Source organism: Manis javanica, chromosome 5, assembly GCF_040802235.1.
Source record: "Manis javanica isolate MJ-LG chromosome 5, MJ_LKY, whole genome shotgun sequence".
In the NCBI taxonomy this organism is placed as follows: domain Eukaryota; kingdom Metazoa; phylum Chordata; class Mammalia; order Pholidota; family Manidae; genus Manis; species Manis javanica.
This window is the reverse complement of record NC_133160.1, coordinates 21,136,444-21,159,119: the sequence shown is the minus strand read 5'-3', so window position 1 is coordinate 21,159,119 and position 22,676 is coordinate 21,136,444. Positions and strand designations below refer to the sequence as shown.

At 41.5% G+C, this 22,676-nt stretch overlaps 1 protein-coding gene across 1 annotated transcript in view; it reads left to right on the top strand.

The window, feature by feature from the left end:
• The window catches only part of CNBD2 (cyclic nucleotide binding domain containing 2), a 64,479-nt gene extending 42,212 nt beyond the window's left edge, over positions 1-22,267 (top strand). Inside the window, exons 11-12 of the mRNA XM_037012695.2 lie at positions 15,755-15,918; positions 21,875-22,267. Of these exons, the coding sequence (XP_036868590.2) occupies positions 15,755-15,918; positions 21,875-22,193 (483 nt within the window). The 3' untranslated portion in view covers positions 22,194-22,267. The remainder of the gene's footprint in view (positions 1-15,754; positions 15,919-21,874) is intronic.
• Positions 22,268-22,676: the final 409 nt, after the last annotated feature.

Here is a 22,676-nt window from a genome sequence, read left to right as displayed (position 1 = left end):
CCCTCTAAAATACTCTGTAGAGGTGGTTTGTGGGAGGCAAATTCCCTCAACTTTTGTTTGTCTGGAAATTGTTTAATCCCTCCTTCATATTTAAATGATAATTGTGCTGGATACCGTATCCTTGGTCCAAGGCCCTTCTGTTTAATTGCATTAAATATATCATGCCATTGTCTTCTGGCCTGTCAGGTTTCTATTGTGAATTCTGATGATAGCCTCATGGGTTTTCCTTTGTAGGTGACCTATTTTGTCTCTCTGGCTGCCTTTAATACTCTGTCCTTGTCCTTGATCTTTGCCATTTTAGTTTTGGTGTTTTTCTCCTTGGGTCCCTTGTGTTGGGAGTTCTTTGGGCCTCCATGGTCTGAGAGACTATTTCCTCCCCAAGTTTGGGGAACTTTTGAGCAATTATTTCTTCAAAGACACTTTCTATCCCTTTTTCTCTCTTCTTCTCCTTCTGGTACTCCTATAATGCAGATATTGTTCCATTTGGATTGGTCACACAGTTCTCTTAATATTGTTTCATTCCTGCATATCCTTTTATCTTTCTCTTCCTCAGCTTCTCTGTGTTCATGTTCTCTTATTTCTATTGCATTAACGGCCTCTTGCACCTCATCCAGTCTGCTCTTAATTCCTTCCAGAGATTGTTTTATTTGTGTATTCTCCCTCCCAACTTTATCCATTAGCTCTTGCATATTTCTCTGCAGCTCCATCAGCATGGTTATGACCTTTATTTTGTATCCTTTTTCTGGAAGATTGATTAAATCTATCTCCCCAGGCTCCCTCTCGGGGGTTGTCTGGGTTAATCTTGTCTGGATCAAATTCTTCTGCCTTTTCATGGCAATAGTGGTAGTTGTGGGCAGTTGGTGTGTGTGTCAGCTAGAAACAAAGTCCCTTCTTGCTTGCTGGTTGCCTTCCTCTCCTGTGAGAATGGTGACCCCTAGCGGCTTGTGCTGGGCAACTGTGTGCCGACAGGGCCTCTGAGTCTGTCCTGGGTAGCTGCGGAGGAGGCTCTGGGCTTTTACAGTGGGTGTGGCCGCTCTCAGGCTGCCACCCTGCTATGGTGGGGACATGCTGGAGGGGGAATGGATGGGAGGCTGTTTATCACTGTGAGGGGCCTCAGAGGTGTGCTGACTCCCAGGCTATTGGGCACCCAGAGTTCCCCGGGTTTCCCAGATGTTCAGCTGAGTGTTTTGGGATGCTTCCATCCAGCTGTGAGGCTCCTGTCCCTTTAAGACTTTCAAAAAGCACTCACTTTTCTTTTGTCCCAGGGCCGCCGGTAGCGGGGACCCGCTCGCAGGTTTTACTGTTCCATTCCCTAATATCCAGCACACCACGCAATGTGTGTCTGCGCTCCCAGTGCGAATGACCAAGGCTGGGTATTTAGCAGTCCTGTGCGCCCGCTCCATCCCCGCTCCGACTCCTTTCCTCCCACTGGGGAGCTGGTGTGGGAGGGGTACTCATGTCCCACCGGGCTGTGGCTTATATCTTACCCCCTTCATGAGGCACTGAATTCTTGCAGATGTAGATGTAGCCTGGCTGTTGTGCTGTATCTTCTGGTCTCTCTTTTAGGGATAGTTGTATTTGTTGTATTTTCTGAAATATATATGATTTTGGGAGGAGATTTCTGCTGCCCTACTCATGCCACCATCTTGGCTTCTTCCTCTACAATTTGTTTTTAAAAAATCATTTAGAAAGTTGGAGGATCCCAGTAAGGAATGCAGACTATGACAACAGAATTTATATTACAAATATATGAAACAACCTCAGTGGAGGCGGTGGGAAAAAAAGGTGCCGACCTACCTAACTTTGGGGATGATTGGAGACTGTCTGTAAGACTAAAAGCAAAGGAACTGAACATGAGCATGGTACTCTAGTTGATAAAGTTGTTTTCCATTGTATATGGCTAGCAACTGTGATACTGCTATACATGGATACTGAAATGGATCAATTAAGTAAATGAATGGCAGATGGTAGAAGCCAGGCTTCTTACCATTAGAGTGGAAATTTACAGATAAGCAAAGGGAAGAGGCTAGCATGATCCTGTGGTAATGGATTAGAGTTAAAGACATGTTTAGCATAATATAGATACAGATGGTTACATACAGAAATATTTGCAGATATATGCATAAACATATATCTTTGCTCTGTTATCTGACAGGGTCTAATAGAAATGACACTCCCATAGCACTGAGCACACCTATGGCCCAGATATTGGTTTCTAATACTATTCTTCAATTAAAAACAACAAGGGTGTCTTGGAAAATGATTGATTCTAGAAGTAGGGCAGGAAATACGCAAGATGAGCCTGGAGCATTTTGCAGTGCCAGGAAGTAAGGAAGTGTTAGGGGCAAAAAAACCTCCATTGATGGGGGCCGACATGAAAAAGACACAGGGGCCACCTGAAGGAGTTCCCAGTGACCAAAGCTGGAACACTTGGAACAATCTGAGCAAAAAGAAATATAGTACTGGATTATAACCCAACATATACAATAAACATCTATGACTACATACTGATATAATGAATAAATGATGAGAAATTAATAAATAGGGGAAAGGAGACAAATATCCCATGCAGAAGAATTCCTAATAATTTGTGTGGATACTCTGTCCTACAAGAGAGGATGCATAACTCCTTATTCTTTAGGTGTGGGCTGCATAGTAACTTTGTTCCAAAGAGTACAGTATGGAATGCAGGACAAAAAAGAGTAACGTGACAATGCAGAAACCTGAGAAGCACAACCTCAGCCAGGTGTTCATGGCCATCATCAACAGCAATAAATCATGTTGGTAGTGTGTCCCCTTAATATGAGGTGATGAAAATGTCACTTTACCTCTGTAGTCCTCTTCCCAATAACACAGTCTAATCATGAGAAAAAAATATGACAAATTCTAATAGCGGGGCATCCTACAAAATACCTGAACAATACTCAAAACTGCCAAGGTCATCATAAACAAGGTGACTTAAGAAAATGCCACAGCCAGAAGGAGCCTAAAAAGACATGAGAATTAAATGTAATGTGTATCCTGGATAGGATTGTGGAACAGGAAAAGAGCATTAGGGAAAAATAGGAAATCTAAGTAATTCATTGGCTTCAGTTAGTAATAATGTATTGATATTTGGTTCATTAATTTTAACAAAGGTATCATACTAATAATATGTTAATACCAGGGGAAACTGGGTGCAATGTATATGGGAACTCTATGCTATCTTCTCAGTGGTTCTGTATGTCTAAAATTGTTCTAAAAAATAAAATGTATTTAAAAAAATTGTTCAATAGTGGAGGGAGATATATGGATGAAACAGTTTGGCTGTTGATTGTTGTGGTAACTAGGTGGTAGGGAGAGTAGCCTGGAGAGGGTATGAGGCTTTCTGGAGTGTGGCAGTGGGCCTCAGAGTGCCTTGGGAGGTTGTCTTCTGAAGCCCTGTGAGTGGACGTACAGTCCAGAAGCTGCTCCCTCGCCATGTCCTTTCCACCCTTCCTCAGTTACAGTGTCTCCAGGGTCCTCTTCACGGCTCTTCCACCCGATGTTGTTGTGGGCTCTTAATATTCCTGGCCTGCTGGAGGCAGGAGCCCAGTACTGTCTGGGAGCCCTTGGTCAAGGATGATTTAATATTTTTAAGCTCCTAGAAGCTTTTCCTTCTGTCCAATAAAACTCTGCAACTTTTAACTAGCTCCTCCATCCCCTACTGCCTGCTTCCTCCACCAAGGACAAAACAGAAGAAATCAGCTTCCTTGCTACATGATGGCCCCTTAGATATTTAAAGAATGCTGTATTGTTTTTCTTCTCATGTTTATGGAACCAGGCACCATGCCAATACCCTGTTAATCATTTTCTTGTTCAGGCAAAACATCCTCCATTCCTTCAGAAGGTCTTCATGTGATGTGGTTTCCAGCTTCTCACTGTCTGCTTCACTGCAGTCTGTCAGGCCTTCACAGTTAGGTGCTCAGGACTGAAAATGGGGTACCTGAGGCCAGGCACCTGGCCATTGAAGGCAGCCTCGCTCATCACAAAGCAGGGGAGCTGGGATGCTTGGCTCCCTGGGCAGAGAGTAGGCACTGAAGGGCAGAAAGGTGCTGCCCAGTTTGGTAGATGGGTACAGGAGCGGGAGGCTGCATAAGATTGACCAAGAACAACAGGCCTGTACTGTAGAGGCCTGCAGTGCTGAGGTAGGGACCTTGGATTTAATTCTCTAGGAAGTCCTGAAAGGCTTTCATGGGGGCTCAGAACAAGGACCTTACTGCCTCATTCACTACACAAGGCCCAGTGCATAGAAGCTCCCCACAGATATTTGCTAGCATGACCCTTTTGATGAAAATGTCTGTGGATATCTCCATGATGAGCCTTTGGTAAGACTCTTTGCTCCTGCATTCAAGGCCCTGGCTTCAGTAAGGAAATGAATGGTAACAGCTGTGACTGTATTCACCTACCAGGAGGCAGGAGTTCACATTTTCCTGTCCTTGGGAAGCAGGAGTGTAAAGCTGGCTCAGCCCTGGAAATAGCAGAGGTGAGAGACCTACATCAGGAGGTGTAGAGGAACCAGCTTCTCCAGGGAACAGGCAGGCTGACACCTCAAAGATGGTCAAGACTGGGCAGCCCAGAGATGGGCAGAAAGGAGATGACAGACTGGCAGAGGGCGCTAATCCTCATTTTGCTTCTGATTAGCTAGCTGTGTGGCCTTGGGAAAATCACTTTGCCTCTCTAAATCTGTGTCTTCATTAATGAGGAAATTCACCTGGGTGAGTTGCCAAGTCAGAGCATTCATTCAGCAGGTATTTCTTGCGCACCTACCATGCTATAAGCATGGCAAGGCGCCAGTGTGAGTGAGTAAACTGACATCATTCCTGCCCTCATGGGGCTTATGATCAAGTCAGGGGACAGATGATAAACAGATAAATTAGCAAACATATAGGGAGTTACAAATTGCTATTAGGAACAGAATAGAAAGCTGAGTTGGGGGGCATTCTTAAATGGGGTCATCAAGAAGGCTGCTCGAAGGAGATGATATTTAAGACCCAAATGATGAAAGAAAAGCTATGGATGACCTGGAGGGAAGAATGTTCCAGACAGAGGAACAGTAAGTTCAAAGCCTGAGGTTGGAAGGAGCTTGGCATGTTGAGGGACCTGGAAGGGAAGGCAGCATGACTGGAACAGAATAAATGAGGCAGGAGTCAGCATGAGGCCCGGCTGGAGAACCAGGCAAAGGTGAGATATGCAGGCCTTGGGACCATGGTGAAAAGTTTTATTTTACTTTGGTTGCTTTGGGAAGCTGTTTGAAGGATGTAGGCAGAAAAGGAACCTGCCTCTGGCAGGTGCATATGGGGAGGATTGGAGGTGGATAGGAGTGCCTCCTGACAGTGCTGCCTTCAGTGATGCCCTGAACAGATCACTGGGTTCAGATTCTGTCTCTGCCACTTTTTGTTCTTGAGCAAGTTACTTGTTTGTGCCTCAGTTTCCTTAGAGTGGTTAAAAGCATGGACTCTGAAGACAGACCCCCTGGGTTCAAATCCTAGTTTATTGCTTCTATGCTATGTGATGTTGGACAAGTTTCTTAACCTCTGTAGCATCCTCTGTAAAATAAGGGTACCAACAGGACTCCCCTCTTGTGTTTTTTGTGAGGGTTAAATGAGTTAATATCCACAAAAGACACGAGAGGGCCTAGAATTTAGCAAGTGCTTAATAAACATGAGCTGGTGCTATCATCAGCATATCATCATCACTGTAGCTGTAATTTTATTGGTGCATGACCTTTGACAAGTAAATTTCCTTTTCCGTACCTCATTTTCCACATATGAGGATGATAATCCCTATATCCTATAGTGGTTGTGAGGATTAAATTGATAATCTATATTGCCACCACGCTGTAGGAGCTGGCTAAAGGGCAGTCCTAGTTTCTGTGCAAGGCCTGGCACTAGTTATGAGAACTTTCATGCTCACCACACTGAGCATGACTAATGTGAAGTGCTTTGTGTCTCCCAGAATGTCCTCACACACTTCATCTTGTTTGGACCTTCAACAGCTTCATAAGAAAAATAACATATCTCCATGTTAGTCTTACCAAGGAGAGACAAGGCCAGGGCTCAGAGGCGAGGGCAATAGGGAGTCTTCAGATGTTCATACTTAAAGGTCTAGAACCCAAATGATAGTGACAGGGGGGATCCTGTTCTAAATCCCACTTCACATCTCCTTTCAAGTTCAGAATCCTTCAGAGATATGTGGGGCAGGTATTCTTAGGTTTGACAATGGCTCAGGGAATTAAAACTTGCCCAAAGATACATAACAAGTGAACATTTGGATCTTCCTTCTGCAGCTGGGACTATTCCCCATCACAACTGACCTCCATAGAGCATATCCTTGGTCTTGGTTTTTGGCCTCCTTTATCCTTTTTTTTTTTTTTGGTTTATAGCTGAATTTCTTTTTCAATTCAGGTATCATTGATATACAATCTTATTAAGGTTTCACATGAACAACATTGTGCTTTTAACATTCACCCATATTATCAAGTCTCCCCTCACCCCATTACAGTCACTGTCCATCAGCATATTAAGATGCTATAGAGTCATTACTTGTCTTCTCTGTGCTGCACTGCCTTCCCAGTGAGCTACCTATATTATGTGTGCTAATAATAATTCCCCTTCTCCCTCCCTCCCCACTCACCCTCCCCTTTGGTAATCACTAGTCCTTTTTTTTTTTTTTTGAGAGGACATCTCTCATATTTATTGATCAAATGGTTGTTAACAACAATAAAATTCTGTATAGGGGGCTCAATGCACAATCATTAATCAACCCCAAGCCTAATTCTCAACAGTCTCCAATCTTCTGAAGCACAACGAACAAGTTCTTACATGGAGAACAAGTTCTTACATAGTGAATAAGTGCTTACATGGTGAACAGTGCAAGGGCAGTCATATCACAGAAACTTTCGGTTTTGATCACATATCATCAACTATAAACAATCAAGTCAGATATGATTATTCATTTGATTTTTATACTTGATTTATATGTGAATCCCACATTTCTCCCTTATTTTTTTTTTTAATGAAATGCTGAAATGGTAGGTAGATGCAAGATACAGGTAGAAAACATAATTTAGTGCTGTAAGAGGGCAAATGTAGATGATCAGGTGTGTGCCTATAGACTAAGTATTAATCCAAGCTAGACAAGGACAACAAAACATCCATGGATGCAGAAGATTTCTCTCTAAACAGGGGGGGTGTGGTTCTAAGCCTCACCTCTGTTGATCCTCAGTTTCTCACCTGATGGCCCCCCTGCGACTGTGCCTGTCTTAGGGTGTTCCTCCTTTGAGGAATTTTACCCGTCTCTGGCTAACCAGCCATCTTCCGGGGCCATACAGGGAAATGTAAAGTTGGTAAGTGAGAGAAAAGCAGTATTTTTTGAAAAGGTTAGCTTTTTACTTCTTTGCAGATTTATGCCCTGTGGCTTCTATGCCCAGCATTTGTCTTGAGGTATCTTTACCACTTGGAAGAATTATGATACTCGGTAATTTTCAATATGAGGCACAAATTCTACTAAAGGGCTGTAATTAGGAAGGAAGAAGAAAAGCTATAGAAGTATCAGACGGAAGAAAACATGGGAAGATTGATTATTTCTTTGACATAACTTCTTGTAGAGTAACATAAGCATGTATAGGTTTTAATAAACTACTAATTAAATTGTGTACACACATTAACAGAATAGGAATACAGATACATAACAAAAGCAGACCTACAATTACCAGCCATGTCCAGTGAAACCAAGAAAACCAGTTAGATACCCTAGGCATTTGTGAAAACTTATAAATGATATAATGGATATTGTCTAACCGAATTTGAATACTTTGAGAAAAATCAGACAAATTAAAACGACACATTCCTGGGAACTGTTCACATCCCATATGTTCTTTTAACAGTAGATAGTCTATAGTCACACGATTTTGGAGCACTGCAACTTGCACTTCTCCTAATTCTTAGTTGAGTTCCGACAATATAGATCCAGTCAAATTTGTTGTTTTACTGTATGCACAGGCCAGCTTAGATATCTCCTTCTTCATTCCAATGGCAAGTCCAGGAACTGGCGGGATGAATGCAGCTACAACTGCAACAGCACCAGGATCTTTGTTGATGTTTTTGATGATCATCTTCTGGAGTGACTCTTCCAGAGGATGTTGATGTTGGAAGTTCTTCTTCATATCGTATCTTAATTCGTTTTCTGGGTAGCCAAATTAGGCTTTGATCCTCTGTACAAACACAAACAAACCCTTTGCCCACACTTTGATATGACCTTTATACCATTGTGAAGAACCTATTGGAGACCATCACACAGGAACTGCTTTTTTTTTTAAGAGAAAGAAATATTATCAGAAAAAATGTACTTCCATAGCTGATCATCCAACACCCTTTAAAAGATCCAAATTAAGGATATGTAAAGCATGCCTTAATTGTTGATTTGCAGTTAATTTTATCCTATCAGGGAGTAATCCCCCCTTTTTTTGTTATCATTAATCTACAATTACATGAAGAATATTATGTTTACTAGGCTCTCCCCTACACCAAGTCCCCGCCACAAACCCCATTAGAGTCACTGTCCACCAGCGTAGTAAGATATTGTAGAATCACTACTTGTCTTCTCTGTGTTGCACAGCCCTCCCCTTTCCCCCACTCCCCACATTATACATGCTAATCATAATACCCCCTTTCTTCTTCCCCACCCTTATCCCTCCCTACCCTCCCATTCTCCCCAGTCTCTTTCCCTTTGGTAACTGTTAGTCCATTCTTGGGTTCTGTGATTCTGCTGCTGTTTTGTTCCTTCAGTTTTTCCTTTGTTCTTATACTCCACAGATGAGTGAAATCATTTGGTATTTGTCTTTCTCCACTTGGCTTATTTCACTGAGCATAATACCCTCGAGCTCCATCCATGTTGTTGCAAATGGTAGGATTTGTTTTCTTCTTATGGCTGAATAATATTCCATTGTGTATATGTACCACATCTTCTTTATCCATTCATCTACTGATGGACACTTAGGTTGCTTCCATTTTCTGGCTATTGTAAATAGTGCTGTGATAAACATAGGGGTGCATCTGTCTTTTCCAAACTGGGCTGCTGCATTCTTAGATTCCTAGAAGTGGAATTCCTAGGTCAAATGGTATTTCTTTTTGAGCTTTTTCAGGAACCTCCATACTGCTTTCTGCAATGGTTGAACTAATTTTCATTCCCACCAGCAGTGTAGGAGGGTTCCCCTTTCTCCACAACCTCACCAACAGCTATTGTTGTTTTTCTTTTGGGTGGTGGTGATCCTTACTGGTGTGAGGTGGTGCCTCATTGTGGTTTTAATTTGCATTTCTCTGATGACTAGCGATGTGGAGCATCTTTTCATGTGTCTGTGGGCGATCTGAATTTCTTCTTTGGAGAACTGTCTGTTCAGCTCCTGTGCCCATTTTTTAATTGAATTATTTGCTTTTGTTTGTTGAAGTGTGTGAGCTGTTTATGTATTTCATGTGTCAACCCTTTATCGGATCTGTCATTTATGAATATATTCTCCCATACTGTAGGATGACTTTTGGTTCTATTGATGGTGTCCTTTGCTGTACAGAACTTTTCAGCTTGATATAGTTCCACTTGTTCATTTCTGCTTTTGTTTCCTTTGCCCAAGGAGATATGTTCATGAAGAAGTCACTCATGTTTATGTCCAAGAGATTTTTGCTTATGATTTTTTCTAAGAGTTTCATGGTTTCATGACTTACATTCAGGTCTTTGATCCATTTTGAATTTACTTTTGTGTATGGGGTTAGACAATGATCTAGTTTCATTCTCTTTCAGGTAGCTGTCCAGTTTTGCCAACACCAGCTGTTGAAGAGGCTGTCATTTCCCCATTGTATGTCCATGGCTCCTTTATTATATATTAATTGATCATATATGTTTGGGTTAATATCTGGAGTTTCTATTGTGTTCCACTGGTCTGTGGCTCTGTTCTTGTGCCAGTACCAAATTGTCTTGATTACTGCAGCTTTGTAATAGAGCTTGAAGTTGGGAAGTGAGATCCCCCCCACTTTATTTTTCCTTCTCAGGATTGCTTTGGCTATTTGGGGTCTTTGGTGGTTCCATATGAATTTTAGAAGTATTTGTTCCACTTCATTGAAGAATGCTGTTGGTATGTTGATAGGGATTGCATTGAATCTGTAGATTGCTTTAGGCGGGATGGCCATTTTGACAATATTAATTCTTCCTAGCCAAGAGCATGGAGTGAGTTTCCATTTGTTAGTGTCCTCTTTAATTTCTCTTAAGAGTGTCATGTAGTTTTCAGGGTAGAGATTTTTGCTTCCTTGGTTAGGTTTATTCCTACGTATTTTATTCTTTTTGATGCTATTGTGAATGGAATTGTTTTCCTGATTTCTCTTTCTGTTAGTTCATCATTAGTGTATAGGAAAGCAATAGATTTCTGTGTATTGATTTTGTATCCTGGAACTTTGGTGAATTACAATATTAGTTCTAGTAGTTTTAGAATGGAGTCTTTAGGGTTTTCTATGTGCAATATCATGTCATCTGCAAATAGTGACAGTTTGGCTTCTTCATTACCAATCTGGATGCCTTATATTTCTTTGTTTTGTCTGATTGCCATGGCTAGGACATCCAGTACTATGTTGCAAAACAGTGGGGAGAGTGGGCATCCCTGTCTTGTTCCCAGTCTTAGAGGAAAAGCTTTCAGCTTCTTGCTGTTAAGTGTGATGTTGGCTGTGGGTTTGTCATATATGGCATTTATTATGATGAGGTACTTTCCCTATATACCCATTTCATTGAGAGTTTTTATCATGAATGGATGTTGAATTTTGTTGAATGCTTTTTCAGTGTGTATGGAGATGATCATGTGTTTTTTGTCCTTCTTTTTGTTGATGTGGTGGATGATGTTGATGAATTTTCGAATGTTGGACCATCCTTGCATCCCTGAAATGAATCCCACTTGATCATGGTGTATGACTCTCTTGATGTATTTTGGAATTTGGTTTGCTAATATTTTGTTGACTATTTTTGCATCTATGTTCATCAGGGATATTGGGCAGTAATTTTCTTTTTTGGTGGGGTCTTTCCCTGGCTTGGTATTAGAGTGATGCTGGCTTCATAGAATGAGTTTGGAAGTATTCCCTCCTCTTCTGTTTTTTGGAAAACTTTAAGGAATTGGTATGTCTTTTCTATATGTGTGATAAAATTAGCAGTGAATCCATCTGCCCTAGGGGTTTTGTTCTTTGGTAGTTCTTTGATTACCACTTCAATTTCATTGCTGGTAATTGGTCTGTTTAGATTTTCTGTTTCTTCCTTGGTCGATTTTGGAAGGTTGTATTTTTTAGGAACTTGTCCATTTCTTCTAGGTTTTCCAGCTTGTTATCATGTAGATTTTAATAGTATTCTCTAATAATGTTTTGTATTTATGTGGGGTCTATCATGATTTTTCTTTCTCATTTCTGATTCCGTTGATGTGTGTAGATTCACTTTTTCTCATAATAAGTCTGTCTATGGGCTTATCTGTTTATTTTCTCAAAGAACCAGCTCTTGGTTTCACTGACTTTATCTATTGTTTTATTCTTCTCAATTTTATTTATTTATTTTCTGATCTTTATTATGTCCCTTCTTCTGCTGACTTTGGGCCTCATATATTCTTCTTTTTCCAATTTCAATAATTTTGACTTTAGACTATTCATTTGGGATTGTTCTTCCTTCTTTAAATATGCCTGGATTGCTATATTCTTTCCTCTTAGAACTGCCTTTGCTGCATCCCACAGGAGTTGGGGCTTTGTGTTGTTGTTATTTGTCTCCATATATTGCTTGATCTCTATTTTAATTAGGTCATTGATCCATTGATTATTTAGGAGCATGTTATTAAACCTCCATGTGTTTGTGAGCCTTTTTGTTTTCTTTGTACAGTTTGTTTCTAGTTTTATGCCTTTGTGGTCTGAGAAGTTGGTTGGTAGAATTTCAATCTTTTGAATTTACTGAGGCTCTTTTTGTGGCCTAGTATGTGGTCTATTCTGGAAAATGTTCCATGTGCACTTGAGAGAGAAAATGCTCCAATGTGTATCCTGCTGCTTTTGGGTGTAGAGTTCTGTAGATGTCTGTTAGGTCCATCTGTTCTAATGTGTTGTTCAGTGCCTCTGTGTCCTTACTTATTTTCTGTCTGGTGGATCTGTCCTTTGTAGTGAGTGGTGTGTTGAAGTCTCCTAGAATGAATGTGTTGCATTCTATTTCCTCCTTTAATTCTGTTAGTATTTGTTTCACATATGTTGGTGCTCCTGTATTGGGTGCATATATATTTATAATGGTTATATCCTCTTGTTTGACTGACCCATTTATCATTATGTAATGTCCTTGTTTATCTCTTGTTGCTTTCTTTGTTTTGAAGTCTGTTTTGTCTGATACAAGTACTGCAACATCAGCTTTTTTCTCCCTGTTGTTTGCATTAAGTATCTTTTTCTATCCCTTGACTTTTAGTTTGTGTATGTCTTTGGGTTTGAGGTGAATCTCTTGTAAGCAGCATATAGATGGGTCTTGCTTTTTTATCCATTCTATTACTCTGTGTATTTTGATTGGTGTGTTCAGTCCATTTACATTTAGGGTGATTATTGAAAGATATGTACTTGCCATTGTAGGCTTTAGATTCGTGGTTACCAAATGTTCAAGGGTAGCTTCTTTACTATCTAGCAGTCTAACTTAACTCTCTTATTATGCTATTATAAACACTGTCTGATGATTCTTTATTCCTCTCCCTTCTTATTCCTTCTCCTCCATTCTTTATATGTTAGGTGTTTTATTCTGTACTCTTTTGTGTTTCCTTTGACTGCTTTTGTGAGTAGGTGATTTTATTTTTTGCATTTAGTTAGTATTTTGTTGGTCTGCTTTCTTTGCTGTGATTTTATTTTCTCTGTTGACATCTATTTAGCCTTAGGACTGCTTCCATCTAGAACAGTCCCTCTAAAATATTCTGTAGAGGTGGTTTGTGAGAGTCAAATTCTCTCAGCTTTTGTTTGTCTGGGAATTGTTTAATCCCTCCTTCATATTTAAATGAGAATCATGCTGGATACAGTATCCTTAGTCCAAGGCCCTTCTGTTTCATTGCATTAAATATATCATGCCATTCTATTCTGGCCTGTCAGGTTTCTGTTGAGAAGTCTGATGACAGCCTGATGGGTTTTCCTTTGTAGGTGACCTTTTTTGTCTCTCTGGCTGCCTTTAATACTCTGTCCTTGTCTTTGAGTCTTTGATCTTTGCCATTTTAATTTTTATGTGCCTTGGTGTTATCCTACTTGGGTTCCTTGTGTTGGGAGTTCTGTGGGCCTCCATGGTCTGAGAGACTATTTCCTCCCCTAGTTTGGGGAAATTTTCAGCAATTATTTCTTCAATGACGCTTTCTATCCCTTTTTCTCTCTCTTCTTCGTCTGGTACTCCTATAATGCGAATATTGTTCTGTTTGGATTGGTCACACAGTTCTCTTAATGTTCTTTCATTCCTGGAAATCCTTTTATCTCTCTCTGCCTCGGCTTCTCTGTATTCCTGTTCTCTGATTTCTATCCCATTAACAGCCTCTTGCACCTCATCCAGTCTGCTCTTAAGTCCTTCCAGAGATTGTTTTATTTCTGTATTCTCCCTCCGTGCTCTTGCTTATTTCTTTGCAGGTCCATCAGCATAGTTTTGACCTTTATTTTGAATTCTCTGTCAGGAAGATTGGTTAAATCTATCTCCCAAAGCCCTCCCTCTGGGTTTATCTGGGTATTTCTGGACTGGACCAAATCCTTATGCCCTTTCATGGTGATAGAGGGAGCTGTAGGCATGTAGCATGTGTGCCAGATGTGAGAACAAAGTCCTTTCCTGTTTGCTGGTCGCCTTGCCCTTCTCTGCTGCCTGTGTCAGTTACCCGCACTCCTGGAGCAGCCTCCTGATTAATCCCCTAAACTGACCTGGGCAAGGTCACCTTCAGGGTAGCCCAGAGCCCTGCATGGAGTGGCAGGTGCACCGGGTGTGCTCTCCTGTGAGAGTGGCACCCCTTCACGCCTTGCCCTGGTTTTTTCTGCCTGCGCTGGGCAGCTGCGCTCTGGCGGCAGCCTTTGGGTCTGGCCCAGGTGGTGCACGCCGGGTGGAAGTTCTGGGAAGCTGCTGGGGGCGCAGCTGCTCCTGGGCTGCTCTGCTGCCACTGTGGACACACGTGGCCACTTCCCGGCCACTTGACTGCTGCCGTGGTCACGCATGGCCGCTGTCTGGCTACTGGGCTGCTATGTCAGGGGCCACATCGGCCAGGGGAATGACTGGCAGGCTGCTTATCACTGTGACAGACTTCAGAGCTGCACTGCCACCCAGGGGGTTAGGGTGCCTGGAGTTCCCTGGGCTTGCCAGCTGCTGGGCTGACTGTGTTGGGACAATTCTATCCAGCTGTGAGGTCCCTGTCCCTTTAAGACTTTCAAATAGCACTTGCTTTTCTTTTATCCCAGGGGAGCCCTTTGCAGGAACTCGCTCGCAGATTTTGCTTTTCCATTTCTCTAATATCCAGCACACCATGCAGTGTGTTTCTGCGCTCCTGGTGCGGATTACTAGGGCTGGGTGTTTAGCAGTCCTGGGCTCCCTCTCCCTCCCCACTCTGACTCCTTTCCTCCCGCCAGGGTCTGGGGTGGGGGGGCGCTCAGGTCCTGCTGGGCTGCGGCTTGTATCTTACCCCCTTTGTGAGATGCTGAGTTCTCGCAGATGTAGATGTAGCCTGGCTGTTGTACTGTAACCACTGGTCTGTCTTTTACGAATAGTTGTATTTGTTGTATTTTCAAAAATATACATGGTTTTAGGAGGAGATTTCTGCTGCCCTACTCATGCCGCCATCTTGGCTCCTCCTCTCTTGCATATGTTTTTTTGAATCTGAGAACTTGTTTTCTTTGAGAAAATTCCTAGGAGTGGAATTCCTGGGTCGTATTGGCCTTCTTCATTCTTAAGCCCAAGATAGCTGGGCATTGTAGGCCCTGGGGCCACTGACCTTCCCTCCCTCTTCACCTGAGTTGTGATTAACAGATGAAAGCTGAAGAGTGAGCACTGGATTGAGAGTTCAGCACCATGGGTCCCAGTCCCAGCCTTAAGGGAGTCTCCTTAAAAAGGGTGTTAAGCTCTCCATAAAACAAGCAGGTATGCCTGTTAATCACCATCTCCTTTCCAAATATAAGCAAGTAGGAATCCATGCCAGGGAGCCAGAGAAGCAACATGAACTGCAGAGAGGAGGCCACTGGCCCCCTAAAGTCTGTGAAGGATGGAGAAAGAAATGAGCCTTAGCGGGGACATGGATTTATGAGCAAAGGCCTTCAGAAAAGGATGGGGGAGGGTATGGTGGCTGCAAAAGGGAGGATCTAGAAGAGCATGATTTGCTATCACTTTTACTGCAGTACTGAGGAGGAGAAAATGGGCTTATTACTTGGTACAAAGAAAAGTTGAGACTGAATATTGAGGAACACTCGCAAAATCCTGTCTCCTGGAGAGCGACTGTGAGTGCGACTCAGGAGTGCCTGCTGCGTGGAGGTGGAGCGTGGACAAAGCTGACAATGTGCCTTTCAGGCTCTTCTAATCTGAGGAGTTGGAGGACTTTGATATAGCAAAAGGAGCCCCAGCCTTTTCCTCATCACTTGCTGAATGACCCCAGATGGGTTCACCTCCTGTTTGAAGCCTCGTCTTTCCCATCTAGAAAATCTGCTAGTAGAAGTGGATAGTCTCTGAGGTTGAACTTCCTACGACTTCTTTCCTCTAGGGCCTTCACCAGATCCTCCTCCCAGAGAATCAGCAGGACACACGGCCCTTGATCCTCATGAGCCTGGGAGCTGAGGTGATCCAGATGAGGAAAGACAAATTTTATGAACTGATTGACAGTGAGATAACAGAAAAGTTGTCAGAGTTCAGCATCCAGTATCCCAGGTCAGTGCTGGGAATATGTCCCACCAGATTAGAACAAATTTTCACCTGTTATTTTAGTAAAAGAAAGAAAAAAAATGTTAATACCTGCTGCTGACAGTGGTGCAATGGAACTGGTATTTGCTGGTATACTCTCAGTTGGGCTCAGTCCCTTTGATGAGAATTTTAGCATTATGTTTCAAGGGCCATAAAACTGTTCCTACTCCTTGAAGCAGTGGTACACCTATTCATTTATATTTATGTAAGTAAATTATGTAGAAAACTACATGCATTAAGATGTTCATAGCAGCCATATTCATAACAGAGAGAAACAAACACCCCCACTCATGTATGACATGCTAAGGGAATAGTTTAGAAAATTGTGCTACATTTCCTTGATAGACCATAACTGTTTTATTTAAAAAACCATAAGTTTATGAAGGAACAAAATAGCAGCAGATTCACTGTCTCCAAGAAGGAACTAGTGGTTATCAAAGAGGAAGAGTGGGGGAGGGTAGGTGGGGAGGGAGGGAGAAGGGAACTGAGGAGTATCATGATTGGTGCACATGGTGTGTGTGGGGTCACAGGGAAGACAGTGTAACTCAGAGAAGACAAATAGGGACTCTGTGGCATCTTACTACACTGATGGACAGTGACTGCAGTGCGGGGTGTGGGGGGGTACTCGATAATAAGGGTGAATGTAATAACCACTTTGTTTTTCTTGTGAAACTTTTATAAGAGTGTATATCAATGATACCTTAATTTAAAAAAAGGACAAAAACAAAAAACAAACAAAAAAAACCTTAAGTTTAATGGCTCTACAGGAGGGTAAAATGGGTGATATAATGATACATGAAAAGGACAGGGTACAAAATTGTATATTTACTATGACCATGCCTTTGGAAAAACACATACGTGAGGAAAATCTAGAAGGAAATAAGCAAAAATGATAATATCTGTGTTATTGCGAAATTTGTAATAGTCATTCTTTCTGCAATGTGGGATGAAAGGGGATTTTCTGGTTATAGTTATTTATTCCTCTCAGTTTTAATTGTTTTTACAGTGTATGCATTGCTTTTATAATGAGGGGAAAAAGGATATACTTTTAAAAAGTTGTCAGGAGAGTGACATTCCAAATGGCTTTTTTTCTTTATTCTCCAAATGTTTGTTAATGATAATATGTTACTTTTATAACTAAAAAAGAATCTATCTTGAAAGGTTCAGTAAAAAGATTTCTTTTTACTTATCCTTAGTTTCCAAATTTTCTAGAGTGAATACTTTTATAATGGGAAAAAAAACTATTTTTTATGTAAATAAAATAATTTGATGCCCAGACCAGTGGTTGTAAAACAGTTTTGATCTCACACCACTATTACTAAAAGGTATTTGAGTGTCTGCCCCCAGAAAATATATGTAATATAAATATAATATGTAAATATTTGTTTTTTATATGCAAATATTGCTAGAGTATATATGAACTAATATATATGTATTATAAACATGAAAATAGATCTTTAAAAAGAATAAGACAAAGATAAATATAAATGAAGTCCTACTATTTTTTTCACGCACCCCACGAAACTTATTCACCTCCCTGGGTTACATGACCCCTCACGTCCACATTGAGATCCCAGCCCAGATTCCAGAAATAGTCTTAGCATTGATCTCCTGCCTCAGTTTCCTCCCTGCCAGATCCATTCTCCATAATGTGCTGTTGCTGACACCCAAAGCTGGCCATGTTAAATTCCTACTTAAAACCTTTCAGTGACCTCTCACTGCCAATAGGATAAAGTGCAAACCCAATGCCATATAAATGGCCCTTCGTGGTCTAACCTTTCAAGTCCCTTGCAGCCCCTCCCACCACTTTTAACACACTCCAGAAATCCAGGCAGATTGTCTTCTGGACCCCAGCCAATGCTGGCCCTTTTGCCTGAAATGCCATCTCTGAGTCCTTCTCTTTTCTTTTTTTCCCTGAAAAACTCCTTCTCAATCTTTAATAATATTCATCTCTAACAGAAAACCTTTCCTGGGTGAACCCAGGTTTGTATAGTCATAATGCTCTCCACACAGCTCTATCCTTGATCATACTCCATTATATTATAGCTGTTGAGAGCTGTGTAGTTTGTACAGTTCTTTCCCCACCACTTAATTAATTGCTTCATGAAGGCAGGGACTGGGGTTTTTCCACCTTTGGTTTCTAACACCTGCACAGTACCTCGCAATGGTAGGTGCTCAACAAATGAACGAATGATTGAATGAATGGAGCATTTTCCCTGCAGAAAACTGTAAAATACTGATAATTTAAAAAGGCAAAAACCAGAACCATTTGTATTCCTCCAATAATCCCAAGTTAGCATTTTATGTATTTCCTTTTAGCATTTTTTTTAACCACATGGTTATATGCCAATATACATTTATCATTCAGGCACATGAAGTTTCATAATGTTGATACAACTTTGCATCCTCACCCCTTTTTCTTGTGGTGATACTATGATCAGACACGCTTTTGCTGGCAGGTATGGGAAGCAAGTGATTCCAGTGCTAGAGAAAAAGGAGGTGTGAAGGCAATCAGGTCTGTAGAATAACTGCAGCCATGCCCAATAAGCACATGAAAGAATTTGATGTGGGATCTGTATGATCTTGGATAAGCCATTTCCCCACTCTTGGGCTTCAGACTTCAATCTGAAAAATGAGGAAAATAAAGGAGATCAGTATTTTCTAAAGTATAGAATGTATTCACAGAAGGTTCACAAGATGATTTTAGGTGGTGCATGGGTTGACATTTTTAGTTTCAACAGTTGTATATTTATTCTAGTGTGAATAAGAAAAATGACATGACTAGCTTACTAATCCCATGGTTTGACAGATCTTGTTGCTTATAACAAGGCCAAAGTAACTATTAAAGTAAAATAAACTAAGTGGATTTAAGAAAAAACATTAGTAAAGTAAAAAAACAGATGATATCTAGGTATGACCCAAATTGGGGCAGTTTTGTAAGAAAAGTAAGTTGGGAAACACAGGTAGTTCCTTGCATTCAAAGATGCAATGATGCTCTGATTCCTATGTCCTACCAATATAGGAAAGGGCTGATTACATCTACCTACTCAAAAAAAGTTTTAAGGAGTCTTAGGTCTTAGCTCCTCGCATAATGCCTGGCACATGATGGCTATCAGTTAATATTTGTTAAATTGAAATTCAGAAAAGCTTTATAAAGACTTGAGGGTGGCAGATGTTTTGGGCACTTGGCATCTGTGCTGTCCAGTCAGCACTTTGCTGCAATCATTTATAATGCTGACAGATAGAATCCTGTTTTATGCATTAATTGTTGAACTCATGTTTTTTTCTAGACTGCTAAAGCAGACAGAAAACATAGCCATTATCTAGCTCAAATCCTCCATGTTTTAACTGAGGACTGTGAGGTCCAGGAAAGGGATGTGACATCCTGAATATCACAGTGTACTGGCCAAGACACCTGTCCAGTGAATGCCACAGGCTAGATAACTCACAACCTTTCCCCTTACGTAACTCAAGCAGTGCCATGTAGAAACTAATGAACTGCTGAGTGTACACAAGAGAAGAGAATTCTCTAAGGGCCAAAATTTAGAGGAGCCTAAAAGCCAAAGCACAGAGTGTGACTTAGTACTGGGATTGCCCGTTGCAGTGGGGTTAGGATGGGAGCTAAGGGCATCATGGCTGAAGTTTGATCGCCTGCAAGGACAGATGAACTTTCAATTTAAGTGAGGCAGGGATTGGAACTGAAACTCCTGAATGTAGCTGAGGCCTTTAGAAGAGCTACCCCATTTAGTGAAAAAGTAGACTAGAAATCAATGTGACCATCAGCATTAGGAGGTGACATGACTCCTGTCTATCTTAACCTGGACTCTGGGTCCAAAAAAACTTGGCCCCCTCATAAGTTTTGGTGAGTCCCTTAGTCTCTTGGAGCCACAGTTTCCATGTTCCTGAAATGGGGTGGTTGTGAGGATTAAATGAGTCAATGAACGTAAAGTCCTTGGCACATGGTAAGTGCTAAATCAGGGTTGGATGATGGTGCTATTACTTATTACGTAAGAAGTTGGGAACTCATGGAATGTGTTAAGTGGAGACTATCCAGTGAGCTAGTGAATGTTTAACAACCAACTCTCTGGGAGGCAGGAGGTAACCCTGATTTGAAGTGTTTGCTGATTTCTGTGGGGTACATGCTCCCACAATGGCCAATTTCAAGCTACCAACCTGATGTCACAACATGGAGTTGAAAAGAGATGCCCTCTCTGTGAGCTGGTAGCAGCTAACTTTGGCATGCCACTGACACCAAGAACTAGCTTGTAGTCCATTCTGACCTCTGTTTGTTGTTGTTTTTTATTACGATGATCTCTATGGATCAAAGTTAACTCTGTCCTCATCAATATAATTTTGCTGGAAGAATGTTCTAATTTGTTAGTGATTTATCAGGTGAGCATGCAGGTGAGGTAGTGGAAGTTGAACATGTCCGTTTCTGTCGTCTCAGAAGAAAGTAAGCCAATGAGTGCTGAGCCCATTCCATCCTCTCCCACTTTCCCCACCCTCATGTACTATGAGAGAAGGAAGCACAATGGAGGAGCCAGGGCATCAAAACCCGTCCAAGACAGCTACCAATCTACTTCCTGTTTCTATAGATTTGCCTGTTCTGGACATTTCATGTAAATGGAATCATATAATATAAGGTCTTTTGTGACTGGCTTTTTTTTAAAAAAAGCAAAACTTAAATATGTTTCAAAACCATACAGAAGAATATCTTTAGGACTTCCAGGTGGTGAAGGTTTCCTTCAAAAGAACAAAGTAACCAATTTGGCTGCTTTCAATTTAAGAACTTCTGTGTAACAATAGATCCCATGATGAAAGTGCTCAGGAAAGCCACAAATCCGAAGACATCTGCGATATGCATAACCAGTAACACACACATATAGATCATGTGTTTAGATCTTCAAAGCCCAATAAATAAATGAATAAATACAAACCCAAAAGCCCAGTAGGAAAAAGAGCAAAAGACAGGAACACATTGTGACTGGCTTCTTGACATAATGTTTCCAAGGTTCATCCACACTGTAGCAGGTATCAGTACTTCATTCCTTTTTGTTGTCAAATCATGTTCCATTGTGTGTATATGCCCCACTTTATGCACTCATCAGATGATGGGTATTTGGGTTGTTTCTACTTTTTGGACATTATGAATAATGCTGCTTAGAACATTCTTGTGCAAGTTTTTGTGTGGACATATGTTTTCATTTCTCTGGGTATATACATATACCCAGGAGTGAAATTGCTGGGTCATAAGTTCATTCCATTTAACCTTTTGAGGAGCCGCCAAGCTGTTTTCCAAAATGGCTATATCAGTCTACATTCCCATCAGCAATGTATTGGAACTGTCCTTCCAATATCTCCACATCCTCAACACTTAATTAGTATCTGTCTTTTTAATTATAGTTATCCTAGTGGATATAAGTGGTATTTCACAGTGGCTTTGATTTACATTTCCCTGATAGCTAATGGTTACATATGTAATTTAAAATTTTTCAGTAGCCATATTATAAGAAGTAAAAAGAAATGGGTGAAATTAATTTTAATAATGAATTTTATTGAAGTCAGTATCTAAAATATCATATCAGTGTATAATTAGCATAAAAATTATTAACAAGATACTCTATTCTTTTTTGTTCTTGTTCTAAGTCCTTGAAATCTGGGGTATATTTTATGCTCACAGCCCATCTCTAATTCAGGTACTCAGTAACCACACGTGGCTCATGGTCACTACATGGAACAGTACAGGCCTAGGGAAAGACAGTGTGGAAAGGTAAAGGAGACAGAGGGGAGTCTAGAAGGGCACAGAGGTGGGATGGAGCACTGTGTTTAGGGATTGGAAAGAGCAGCAGGAGGCAAGGCAGGGGGGACAGGGGGACAGAGAGTAGCTGGCGTGGGAACCTCAGCACCTGTGTTTTATCTTCAGTGATGAATATATGTGCCAGAAGTTCCTCAAGGAGAACAGCTGGAATATCTTTCGGAAGGACCTGATGCGGCTGCTGGTGAAGTCTCGCCAACGGCCTCCATTCACTCCAGTCCAGCCCAAGAAGAAAGGGATCTACAACCCCAAGTCTCTGACACTGGATTTGTGTAGGTCTGACAAGAAGACTAAACCTCATTGTCCCATTTTTATGGCACCCCAGAAATACCTTCCCCCACTGAGGATTGTCCAAACCATCATAGCACCCCGGTACAAAATTCAAGAACTCCTGCCTCAGTATAAGAATGCGGGGGTCCTTATTTAGACCCATTAAAGGATGTTGGGTTGGTCAACCATGTTTCCTGAATGACCACCATGGGATGGGGTGGGGAATGGGGGTTCTTAGGGGCTCAGCTATGAGATGTTTGGGGGGCAGCAGCTGGGGCACTGTCTCCCTTGACACCTGTGGGGCTCAGTGAGTGGATGGTCAGGAGTCTGGGTATGGATGGGCTGATCACTGGGGATGGTTTCAAGGTGAGAGGGTCTTATCTGATAAGATGGATGGGAGGCAATGGGGCTCAGATCAAAGTGCGCAAGACTGGGGTTACAAACTCAAATGCCTTCCAAGGCCAGACAGGTCATCTAAAGAATGGGGAGGCAATGGGGAGTGGTGGGGACTGGTGCTCACCTTCCCCATCCAGATGGAACAGCTGCTCCTCTGCCCCAGTCAATTGCTGCCATGCCAGGAAAACAAACAAACCCTATTATATTTTAGATGATTCTTACTGGTTTTTAAATGAGAGCAACT